At 34.5% G+C, this 12,799-nt stretch overlaps 1 protein-coding gene across 1 annotated transcript; it reads right to left on the bottom strand.

Annotated features, from left to right (window-relative positions):
* Positions 1-5,291: 5,291 nt before the first annotated feature.
* Positions 5,292-12,735, bottom strand: Ublcp1 (Ubiquitin-like domain-containing C-terminal domain phosphatase 1). The gene is made up of 5 exons (XM_076130257.1): positions 12,492-12,735; positions 10,723-10,904; positions 10,151-10,286; positions 9,453-9,664; positions 5,292-8,467 (listed from the first exon to the last, which is right to left on the bottom strand). The coding sequence occupies exons 1-5, from the start codon at positions 12,661-12,663 to the stop codon at positions 8,138-8,140; spliced, it is 1,032 nt and encodes a 343-aa protein (XP_075986372.1). The 5' UTR covers positions 12,664-12,735; the 3' UTR covers positions 5,292-8,137.
* Positions 12,736-12,799: the final 64 nt, after the last annotated feature.

The raw sequence follows: 12,799 nt of genomic DNA, 5'->3' as shown, positions 1-12,799 counted from the left end.
CCTCTGTCTAACTGCACAAGTGCACAATCAAAGCACAACTAAAATAATTATTACTTTTCTAAAAGCACATATTCTTATAAAGATACAATAAAGCTTTTACCAAAAGGTAAATTTGAACTTAGAACTTTAATTCTTGAATAAAACTAGGAAAAAAAAATATGACAGACAGTACCTACCTACATAAAGTAATTATTTTTTAACAAAGTGTAAATTTGCAAATCATTTCATTTTAAATTATTAAGTACAGTTTACACTTGAAACTTATGTAATATGCTGGGCTGTTTACTACTACATCATATTACAAAAAACAATAGTGAGATATAACTAAACATTATCACAACAATATTTAATTGACACCTGTACTATTATGAACCAGTTCTTATTTTCTTACATGCCTAACATGTAGGTTTTCATTTAAACATCAATACAAATTCAAGTCAAAACCAGGAACATTGTTTATGGTACATGCTCCATTTTATTTTGTGAGTAATTAAAAACTCAGTACTGTTTTGTAAATCACATACCTTTGCTTAGCATGCTTAATTATAACAAATGTGCAACTAATTGACTGACTAACATTCTAGTGTAATAACTTAGCTATAAATAGCAGTTAAATGAATATGTTCTTGAACGATAATTAATACAATCCATCATATTCCATGCATGATCATTTTGACAGATACAAATTCTTATATAAGGCACAAGCACTAGGCACAAACTGCCAACAGTCAGGAATAATGAATGAGACTGCTTTTTATAACAACTAGGCACATTTGAACTAGGTTTTTTAGCACAAAATTCGATTATAAAACCACTAACAGTAATATATGGCAGCTTCAGAACTTTCATTATATTGTTTTGGTAAATCTAAAATAAAAATACAAAGATTATAAACTGTTGACACTTATGAACTAATCAGTACCACCTCCGTCACCGCCACCTCCTGAATCACAGCCTCCAGAGTCGAATCCACCACCAGAATCATATGTGCATGTGTCATGATGACTGCTCGAGTGATGTGTTCCAGAATCATGATGACTGCTCGAGTGATGTGTCCCAGAATCGTGATGACTGCTTGAATGATGATTACCAGAAGTATGGTGGTCAGAATTGTGCGAACTTGTATAAGTTCCCCTAGGTTCCTCTGTAGTTGTATTATGATGATGAACAGCGTCTACAACCCAGGTGTCGTCATTGCCGAAATCGCAATTGGAGTTACCATAACGTTTTCGACGGTTCTTGTCTTCAGGTTTGTCTTCACAGCTGTCATTGAGACAATCTGCACAGCATTCGCAACAACATTCTGTACATGTTCTTAAACATTCACAAATGTTGGCGAAGAAAGTGCAGCAGTAGAACATGAAGCATCCCTGGTTTCTCCTATCAGCTTGGAAACAGCATTCCTCGTGTACTTCATGATTTTCCATTGTAACTGACCTCCTTGGAGGATTATTGCCATTCGTATTTTCCTTAACCTCCGTCGGTTGGTAAGGAGAAGTAGACGATGGTTGTGCGGACACTACGTGCGACATTTTATATTCCTTTGCCAACTTGCGCAGTAGCGAATATGAAAAACCTAAGTGGACAAGCGATGACGCATCGCAGTTTTATTATCCTGTTTTAGGATAGACGGAGCTTTATTTATTCAAACTACGAACACTTTGTTTGACAGTTCAACGTTATTGTTTTCACACACGATAAGAATACACTGAATTGTCATCTAATCACTACACTTGGCTTTGTTTACAACATGTAAACAAAATATGACAATGAGGTTAGAGGTATGACCCCTCGTCAAGTTAAAATACTACTGACCGATTTAAACATTTACAACGACTATTTATGCCGCACAAACAGTCACACACTGATTTAGTTTCATAGCAGTTCGACTATGCTATGGTACGCTGGGTACGTAGTTTGATTCAATGAGTCATGAGATCGAATGTGTTGAAATATGTTACAATCTGTTACTCTGATTTGAAATACAACTCTGACATATAAAACATACAGAACATCCGAAAATATACCAAAATCAAGTTTGTGTGTATATGTAACTGCGAAACTGAGAATGACTTAGATCCCCCCAGTGAAGCCTTGTGTAATGGAAAATTCCACTAAAATGGGGAATTCTATGTGTAATCGGTGGTTACATTTTCCTCAATATACAACTAATTAGATACATGGATCATGTAAAGAGTATAATGATCTGTGGTATGATGACCTATGTTTTAATTTCAAAAATATATATTAATACCTACTTTCTACCTTTTTTTCTATGATAGCAACGTCTCCAAGCTGCACTTGGCCGGCGCGGGAGACTTAATTTGATTAGAGGCTTAACCCCTTTCCTCATTCCAGGACTAGGAGGAGAGCCAACCTAATTATAAAAAAACCCCGCTATGGCCAGGAATAAATAGGTAAAAATATTTCCAATATAATTTTATTTTTAGGAATAATAACAAAGTCCAATATAATTTCATAATAATAATTTATTTATTTAGTAACTTAATTTAATAATAACTACTTAATCAACATAAAACATGTTTAAATGGTGTATTGTTTAATAAAATTGTGTCATAGACGTCAGATTTATTGTTTTATTTTCCTCTCAGCAAACAATGACACAATATTTATTTTAGTTCGTTACCTACCTACTTATAATTTCAGAACAAAAAATAAATGTAATCGCTTCTAGCACTAAGAATCTCCCCCCTGGTCATGTGCTGCTTGATGATGTGTTCCTGAACCGTGATGTAGAAAAGATTTCTGTGTTCCCGAGTCCTGATGACTACTCGAATGATTAGTTCCCGAGTCTTGATGGGCAGGGGTTTGATTAGTTACCGAATCATGATGAACGAATGATTGTTGCTTTTCTGGACTCTGACTTTCAGTAGATTGTGTTCCCGAAACTTGGGTAACTGGATTATGGTGTTCGGAGTCGGCATGATGCGATCCAGAATCAGGTTGAATAGGCTGATTTATTTCTGAATCTTTATGACCAGTTGAGTCAATCGCTCCCGCAACGAGCTTATCAGTCGATGGCGGGGTGTGATCGCCACTAGATTTTTGTACTTCAGATTTTTTATGTTCATTAGGATCTTGTGTATCAGTTGGATGATGTTCGATGTTGATTACCTCCGAACTTTGATGAACACTAGATTGTGTTGTCGAATCTGTATGACCAGTTTGATTATTAGAACTGTTCTCTTCTGTCTGATGCTCAGTCTGATTGTTTCCTGCGTCCTTCGCTTCTTCGATCAGGCTCTGATCTGGGTTTGTCCTGCCATGACTATCATCGTCATCATCACCAGATGCTATGGACGCCTTTCTTATCGGTTTTTGATCATCTTCAGCTTTCAGTACATATTCACGGTCATCTGCGGAGCGGTTGAAGTTGCAGCACTTTGCCGTACACACTCTCATCCCCCCATAAATTAAAAAACAGAAGTCAAAGACGCTGAAGCAGCAATTCATGCAACGCCCTGTGTTGTTGTCGTCATTTTCGCCGGTCCTTGGCGACTTAAGTTCTTCAGCTTCCTGTAGCTCACTCGATTGGGGAGGAGATGGATTGTTTAATGGCTGAGATGAAACTATTTCTGACATTTTGTCGTTTTTATACAACTACTTTATTTTAATACAATTATCCTGATTCAGGTTGTTAAATAAATATACAAAGCACATATTTCACATTATTACTTATTGTTGGATTTCAATGTACTAACAAGGACAAACAAGCGCAACAAGTATTTATGCTCTGTTTGTGAATCATTAAATTATTGTGTGGTTTTGAATACAAGGAAATTTTAATTATTTTTAGGCATGGAATTAAAGTAAGTATCTAAATGTTAGGAAATTTTATTGAGTTTTTCTTCTTTGAGCTGCAGGCATATCTGAAAACGTATCTTGCAACACCAAAAGCAAAACGTCAAAATCAAGATTCCCGAACGATTTTTAATTTTTATGTATTGCCAAAAAACAGATCAGCGTCCCATAAATTATCTGCTGCGTTTTTATTACGTTTCAATGTTCAGACGATTTCATTACATGTACATAGTTTAATAATTAATCTACTTTTCCTGTAAATATTTGTACATTCGTTTTCCTGTATAAGATAGTTGGTATATAAATTACGTTGTCTTTCCCTCTATAATTTAAAAATAGTATCCTACATAGAGGAATTACATCCATAGAGTTAGTAATGAAAAAAAAAAGCGGTTTACCACGGAAAAGCCTGAAATTAACATGAAGTCATCGATTTAATTGAAAAACGAGGCAATTAAACTTTAAATAAGAGATGCAATATGGTTTTCCTAATAGTTTTGTGCTCTCCATTAGGTATTTCTTTTCCTCGTTGTTTTATACATCTGCCGCAAATTTCCACGCTACAACTTCTTATATATATATTTCATAAGCCTTACTGTACAGTTATTATTGTGAACAACATCCGGCCATAATAATAAAACATAATGAACATTTTCCTGTTTTTAACTTGATATTACCTACTAGCGTTCTACTTTGTATTTTGCAGGCATTGAACTCCATGAACACAAAGTCCATTACTATATTTAATCAAATTTAAACTTATATTTCAGTACGATTCTCCTTACTACTGCTGTCCTGGGGTCTCTGGTTCTATTACCGGATTGCTTTAGGTGTTAATGGTCTTTTTGAATTTATATTAGAATATTTGTCAATAAGTTTTGGTATCCACCACTGCTTCCACCTTCAGGCATAAAAGTACCTAGTGATGTTATGTATGTATTTAATTTTTCTCTAAAAAGTGAAAATCTAGTTGACCATTTTAGTTTTATTACAAACGGACACACGAGTTGAAAGTCTCTTTGGACGCGATCAGGATTTCGGGACATAAAGAAATCTCATTAGCTTTGACCGCCTTGTCGTTAATTGAATAATGAAGGGGGAAGAAAAATTTTCACCAACTTCCTTGTTTTTTTACGCTGAGAAAAACACATCGGTGACGTGTTTTCCAATTATCCAGGCGTAGGCGTTGACGCATATAATCACGTCAAGTCATGTTTGTTTCCTCAAGATTGATAGACAGACATTTTTATTAAACAGGCCTTTTGTCTTTTCTAAAATAACTAAATATTTTGCGCCGGATATGCCAACTGGTTTGGTTTTTAATCAACTGAGTATTTTTAAGGGACATTGCCACGAAAGCATATAATCCTAGAAAATTGTTATTAGAGTTAAGTTGTTAAATCATTTTGAGAAAAAATAATTCATAGATATTTCAATTATTAGTTGGTTGAACGTTGAGTAAAAAACTATTTTCATTTTTATTATTTTATTTTATAAATTAAAAATATAATAATCTTATTAGATACTGGCCATGTAGAAGTTATGTACAATGGGCACTAACACATGGCCAAAACTTATAGATCTAGTAAAAAAATGGACAATATCTATGACTTATATCTTTCTAATTAAATTCACTGACCGAAAGAACACAACAATAGTTTAAAAAATTAAAATATTTAAATGGTAAGTTATATAATAAAATCAAATGAGTCTTCAAACAAATTTCCTAGCAAGTTAAGAGTTTAAAATTTGTAATGTGGCAACATTGGGAAGGTAATTCAAAATATCCATAGATTGATTATTTATAAAAAAATGCATAAGTCGACTGTGATCATGAACGAGAGGGCGCCACTAGTACCTATGTCTAGAAAGTCTGGAATTTCACTTTTTCTACATACTAGCAATAGAAGGTTAAAAAAATGAATACTGCCAATTTAATTCCCAGAGCAGACCCTGGTCCAGCAGTTGGAAAGTTACGAACTAGAATAAATTTGAACAACATCGTGCTTTAGTTTTTACAATTAAAACTGTTGTAGTAATTTTTGGTGTCAACTAGTGGTGCCTCCTGGTGTAAAATTACAAGATTTGTCGGCTAAGAGCGCGAGTGGCGGAACAAAAGGAAGCTAGTGTTGTTCAGTCTCTGAAATCAGTAGCGCAGTTCTCTACCAATATCGACTATCAGATAGCTATCGAAAAATTATGTATGGGAATTCAATCAGCGCCTCTAGCGGGCGCTGTAAGGATAATTTTTGCAGAACATTATGTCAAATTCTCGATACTTGATAGTGCTGACTGTAGAGAATCGAGCTACAGCACTTTTTCTTTACACTGCACTCTTCTCTTCGCCAACTTGTTGCTATATTAACACGTACAAAATTAAACAGCGCCTACTACATATCATATTGTTTAAAACTTGCTTTTCAGAATAGTACACATAATAGCTAAGTAAATACAACGCATTAAATGCAAAATTCGTTAAAGGGCATTGTCATGTTGATACAGCCTTTGAATAAACGCTTAATATCATGAAGGAAAAAGCAGCGAATTTTAATACATTTTTACGAGGCTTTTACACACTGATTTCGAATTTAAATTCAGATCTAGTAAATTTAAAAATGGATATACAGAGCGACTTGTTGCTATGTTCAGAAACAGAGTTAAATGCGTACTATAAATAGCTTTTAAAACTATCCCGGTTATTCATAATATTAAATTGCTAAACGTATCCTAGCATCTACATCAGTCCTGTTTTCTGAGGTACATTTAGCGGTAGTTTATCTATTCAAATTGTCATTTTTGTATGAGTTTAAACGATATTGAATAGATAAACTACCGTTAAATGTACTTCAGAAACCGGACATTAGTCCGTCACCACGGTCGATGTAATTCGATCGAAACTGAGCACCAAATGAGCAAGGTTTGGTATAAATTCTCATCGAGTTTAAGACCCGTATAGCAATTTAGTATTATGTATAAACGGCTTAATAATTTACATTTTGCAAATGGTTTTATATCGTCAAAAATGCGTTTTATTTTTATTGAAAGATGGAAGATGATATTGGCGTCGTAAGATATATCTACTTATGTTTTAAAGACCTCTTTGAGACGAATACAATAATTAATACATTCATAATAGCACTACAGTAATTGAAGTATACTTATACAAAGTTATTTGTCAAACAATAAAAACCTCGCAGGAATAGATGACTAACATCATAAGGAACCATTTTTGTTTTACGAATTTTGAAATTAGTCAACTTCTTCTTCTTATCGTACGGTTAGTGGTCAACCTAGTCTCAAAGTTGTTCAAGCCGCCCGAAGACCTATGACGTGACTTAACGACTAAATTTTTATACGCCCTCCGAAGCACAGAGACACCCAGTTTAAAGACCACTATACGGTCACCCATCTATGGAATGACCGCGTTAAGGTTTGCTTAACCCACAGATCGTTTACCAACTGGAGAACGCAACTGGCTATGGCCCATATAGCTATATGGTTATACATGCCAATAAAAACTAATTTCTAAGTTTTTATTGTCGGTCTTGCTGTGAGGTTTTTAATGTTATCAATTTAACCCTGCATAAAAATCTGTCGCCATTTTTTCACTTTGCAATTATTTTTATTCAGCTGTATACATTAGCTTTATAATATCTTGTTCACATTCACAATTTGTTCTAGTTTAATTAAATAGCAACACAATAACTTTAAATGAACATCGAAGTAACTAAGCAAATCGCCTTTTCATTACATTTTTAATGTAATCTGACTAAGCTTTTTTATAATGGATATCTAATGTCGGTAGTGTGGTTATATACTAGTCTAAATTTTAATACTTCTTTGAAATTACTATAAAACATTTATTTATTAATTAAACAGGTATTGCATAAAAAGTTGATGAATTGACAATCGGTATAAGTAGTACCAGAAGTGGAATTTTTTGTCTATGCCTACCCCCATAGGCGAAATGGCGTTATTTGATGTATGTATGTATAGTACCCGAACCTTTTTTAATCCAACTTCAAAAAAGGAGTAGTTATTTATTAGTCTTTGTTCCATACTATTATTTTTTATTAAAATAGCAGTGATCAGTAAAATTACATCATGTTTACAAGTCTATTTATCGGAATCAACATAAAATTTTAAACACTAACACGCATAACTAACACACTTTCAGATACATAAATTATTGCAAAGAAATATTTAAAATCTGACTTGAATACCCACACTACCGCCTAATCTACGTTGCCACAGTCTTATAAAGCGATAAGGCGATTTGCAGGTCGATTCACAACCGACCCGGCACAGTTTACCGTCATTCCTTAGGAGTGGACGGGGCACTATCTTCAGCTTTCCTCTTAATTCCAGTCTGTTGGGACCTGTTCTTATCAGGCTTGTATTTCTCCCACTTTTTATGATTCAAAGTATCAAAATCTTCACAGTACTGGGCTATATCTTTGAGGTATGCGGACAAATGCAGTAGTTCCCGGTCTCTATCCCTGTTCAAGTGAGCTTGCCTGAACGGTCTGATCTTTAAACCGCTTTTAGGGTTCATGATGAAGTTTCTTCGGATGTCGTCAAACATTATTGTGTTTTTTGAGCTGTATTGAGGGTATTTACCCCAAATTACTCCTAGTGGTTTTACCTGAAAAGAGATATGAATTGTTGAACTATCGCATTTTTTACATATAACACAATTCAAATAATTACGGCCATACATTGAGGTGAAAAGTCGCATAATGTCTCGATATAGTAGAAAAGGTGCTACAACGTGACGTCATTAGTCCCTACTCCGTAACTTTAATGCATTTTAACTAAGTAATTTTTTTTTCAACTAGGTACCAGACGGACAAAAAATTAAAAAAAAAGTATCCCTACACTAAAGTAACGAAACCTTAAAATTATCATTGCCTTTAAGACCCGTTTAGCAATTAATCTGTGTTTAGTAAAACTGAAGTGATATAGATAATGGAGAAAACGAGATGAAAAGCATTCTTGATTGCAATAATGACGATTTATCACGCACTGTCTAAACTTTCGGTTATTACTTGGTTTCAATCGTAAAAGAATGATGCATTGGTGAAGAAAACAAGAAAAGAAACGTATTAGAGTACTATTAGTAACGGGTTTGTTTTAAAGTGCGTTACTGAAGGCAAGCTGATGTTGTAAAACGCTTGGCTAGATAATGACATCTAGATTATTTCCTCATACGTGAAGAAACTACCTTCAAATCTGGGGTTAAAATTTTGACACAACACTAGATAAAACCTAAGCATTTAAAATGCCAATCCAAAAAATGCAATCATTTAACAATTTTCAATCGCAACATCATCAAAATATTTTATGTGTTTATGTACCAAATTTCATCAAAATTCGAGTTTTGGGCTTTCGGCATCCAAATTTTCGCATTTATAATATTAAGGCCCATTCAAACCTGAGCGATATTCGCTGCCACTCTGAGAAGAGGTAGGTACATACCGCGCGGGTTTAGCAAAACTCGACTACAGTACTATCAACTAATAGTAATATTACCGCATACCCACTGGCTTTTCTCTGCCGCAGACTGTAGCGAATACCGCTTAGGTCTGACCAGGCCTTAATAGTAAGAATTAGTAGTATAAGATACTCACATCTATAGTCCCATACTTCGGAGTATGCACAGTGATCATAGCAAGATAATCGAGATAGAACATGATCTTATACTCCTGATGCGTGGAGACCCCGAGCAGTCTCATCTTCTCCTCAATCCACTTCATGCCGGTGGCCGACCAGATCACTATGTCGTAGTCTTCATATGCTGATGTTAAGAACTCGTGGAGAAACGGACGCATCAGCTCGTATCCTGGAAGATAAGTATATGTTTGCTTGTAGATTAATTATGTTTATTTAGATTGTTTATTATACACTCATTTGATTGCTTGCGTATCTTAGGTGGTTGACTACAGATTCAGGGAAGATTAAAAGCTAAAAAAAAATGAGTAAATAGATACTAAATAGAGACAAATCTGGGCATTTGTAAAGAAGTTCATTAATACATTTAATTTGTTATTTATGTAATTTACAATCCAAGTTTTATGTTATAAAATTAGATTCCAAGTTTGGGCTCTAAAATTATTCGTAATTTTGCACGTCACTTAAAAAGACCGCAACGTCTTTACAATTTAGGTTCTTGCTAAAATCAAAAACCTACAAAAGTCGGTCCCAGGAAGCACAACCAACAAAACCCATGATGAATGATAAATCAGTTTAGAGGTACTTTTATTACATTTTGTGAGATTTCATCTATAGGTACAATAGTTTTGAGTTTATTCCAAAATAGTATACATACCAGTTTCAGCCACAGATCTGTGATCAAACAGTGTGTAGTCAATATCTAGTACCAGCAGCTTCTTGCCGGCGCGCGGCTCATTCAGTATGTTGATCTTGTAGTCTCGCACACGCTTGTTTATCTTTGCTAGGTAAATCTGCAAAAATATCACTTTGTATTTAAGCTATGTTGATAGTATCACAAGAAAAAATATGTCTCTGTCTAAATTATATTTGTGAATAACACAAATATTAGTTTCATTTTGGGATTGAACCCACCACTGCCATACCCACGTGGAACCCTTTCTTGAAAAACTATAAAATAGGAAGCAGAATATATCAGCTGCCTACTAATGCAGAAACCCAGATACCCATCTGGGTTTCTGCATTAATGTTGAGGAATACTGATTGACAACTTTCCCAAATGTAACACTATTGGAAGCCCTTTTACAAAGAGATGCAACAGGATAATATCAAAATCACACCACACAACTTGGTGTATTACTGCCCAACAGTGAGACAGTAATGGGTTAAATAAAAAATCATTAATAGCAATTCTCTGAACACTCAAAATATAGCTTTCCCAAGACCTACCTCCTGGTTCTCCACATCCACCTCCTCCTCTTCAATATCCAGGTCATTGACGACCTCGTCTCCCACATCAGGTTTAGTCTGAGCACCAGCTATGGCCTCCTCGAGGGAGCCCATCATCATTATCTTCAGGTTTGGCTTGAGTTGCAGCTCCGAGAGTGTGTAGTTGTCTGTCGCCACTTTGCCTAGTGAAATAATACTAAGGGGTTAGTATGATTAAGTTGATGATTGATACTCGACTTCATCCGCGTGGAAACCCTTCCCGTGTAAATCCCACATCGCTCGAGAACTCCGGGATTAAAAGTAGCTTATGTGTTATTCTGGGTCTTCAACTACCTACATTCCAAATTTCATCGTAATCGGTTCAGTAGTATTTGCATGAAAAAGTAACAAACATCCAAAGATACATAAATACTCACAAACTTTCGCTTTTATAATAGTAGTAGGATGTTTTTGTGTTAAAGAATTGCTCTTAACAGACTTAGTTTTGGGCCTTAGCCGCCTTACACACTAGCAGTTAACTGTGTATAAGAGTTTAATATGCTGCCTGTGAACCACCATGGTGGTTGCATAATAACCATGTGGTTTGAGTTTACTGCTATAGGAACTTAGCTTAGCTCTAAAATACATAACTATTGTGAGGTGGGACTAGATCTCATATAAACTCTGGTACCAAGTACTACTCATATTTGGCAGTTCTGTATGATAAGATGTGTGGATGTGAATGAAGCAAAAGAAGTTTGTAACACATATTTTTTACTCTGGCTACCTTTTTGTTAAAAAGGTGAGACTATATGTATGTAAGCATAAACTATGATTAATTCATTACTATTGTAGTTTCAAATATTGCTAAATAATTAAACTCATTCATTAGTTCTTTCTTATAAAGGACATTTAAATATCCATCCAAGTAATAGTTCTATCCAAAGTGTCTTCTTCATGTATAAACCGTGACATTTTAAATGTAAAATTTTAGGTTGTTGCTGTAGGAAACCAGAATAATTGCATCATCTGTCTTAATTTCCTGTCTAGTACAATACAGATTTTGTTAGCCTCATGATTACACCAACATGTTTGCAAGATAAATCAAATTTCACACATTCAGATCAATTTTGATATGCTCTCAAGCTACAGCACATTTTGTAGAAAACAAGCACACTTTACTCCTATCTACAGCACACATAGTCGACATATTCAGACAGAGGAACTTTGAGGCAGCGGGTTGATATCTGCATTTATTATTCAGACAGATTACAACCTTAACCCATAGAAAATTATAATGGTTTGTAAATACATTACTATATTTAATTAACAGGTATCCTTTTAAGATAAACTGAGCTCTTTAGTAATAAATTCTTACTAAGTATACTCAGAAATTAAGTAGTGGGACAGAGTATTTCGTTTATTTGAATTTATATTGTGTGAATTTTTTATATAATAGAACTGGTTTGTAGTAATTGTAAGAGAGCATGTTCAAATCTTGGTGTGGGATAAGATTTTAGAAAAATATAACCCTGAACAAAAAACCGCTACATTCGGAGATTAAATATGCAGCTAAATGTAGGGCATTGCATGCATTTCTGAGAACATAAATGCACGTATTACATGCATGTGTGTTACATAAAGAATATTGCAAAAGAAGTCGAAATTCTTTCGAAAATTGTCGTCATTTTTTCCCAAAATAAACGACACATTTTATTCTTGTAATATTCGAATATCCACCCTCGTATCTTAAAAAATTTATTAGGTGACAGTAAATGCATAATAATTACCCTGAAATTTAACATTGAGTAACTTTTGTCTCTCCGGTCGAACGCCTGTGGCATTTTCGATGGCGATTTTGAGCATCGCCACGGAGTCTGATGGCGATAACTCCGGTATTTCATATTCTTTGCCATTCCATTTAACACTTAGTTTAATTGGATTATCGTTTAAATCACACATTTTTATCTAATAATCAGTGAAACTTCTTCCGACGTGACATATAAACAAAACAAATTTGACACGGCACTAGTGATGTTTTGTAACTACTATTTGGGATTAGTAAAATTTTGGCTAGTGATGTGTGTTTTGTATATTA

Source organism: Anticarsia gemmatalis, chromosome 24, assembly GCF_050436995.1.
Source record: "Anticarsia gemmatalis isolate Benzon Research Colony breed Stoneville strain chromosome 24, ilAntGemm2 primary, whole genome shotgun sequence".
Taxonomy (NCBI): Eukaryota; Metazoa; Arthropoda; class Insecta; order Lepidoptera; family Erebidae; genus Anticarsia; species Anticarsia gemmatalis.
This window is presented reverse-complemented; position numbering and strand designations above follow the sequence as displayed.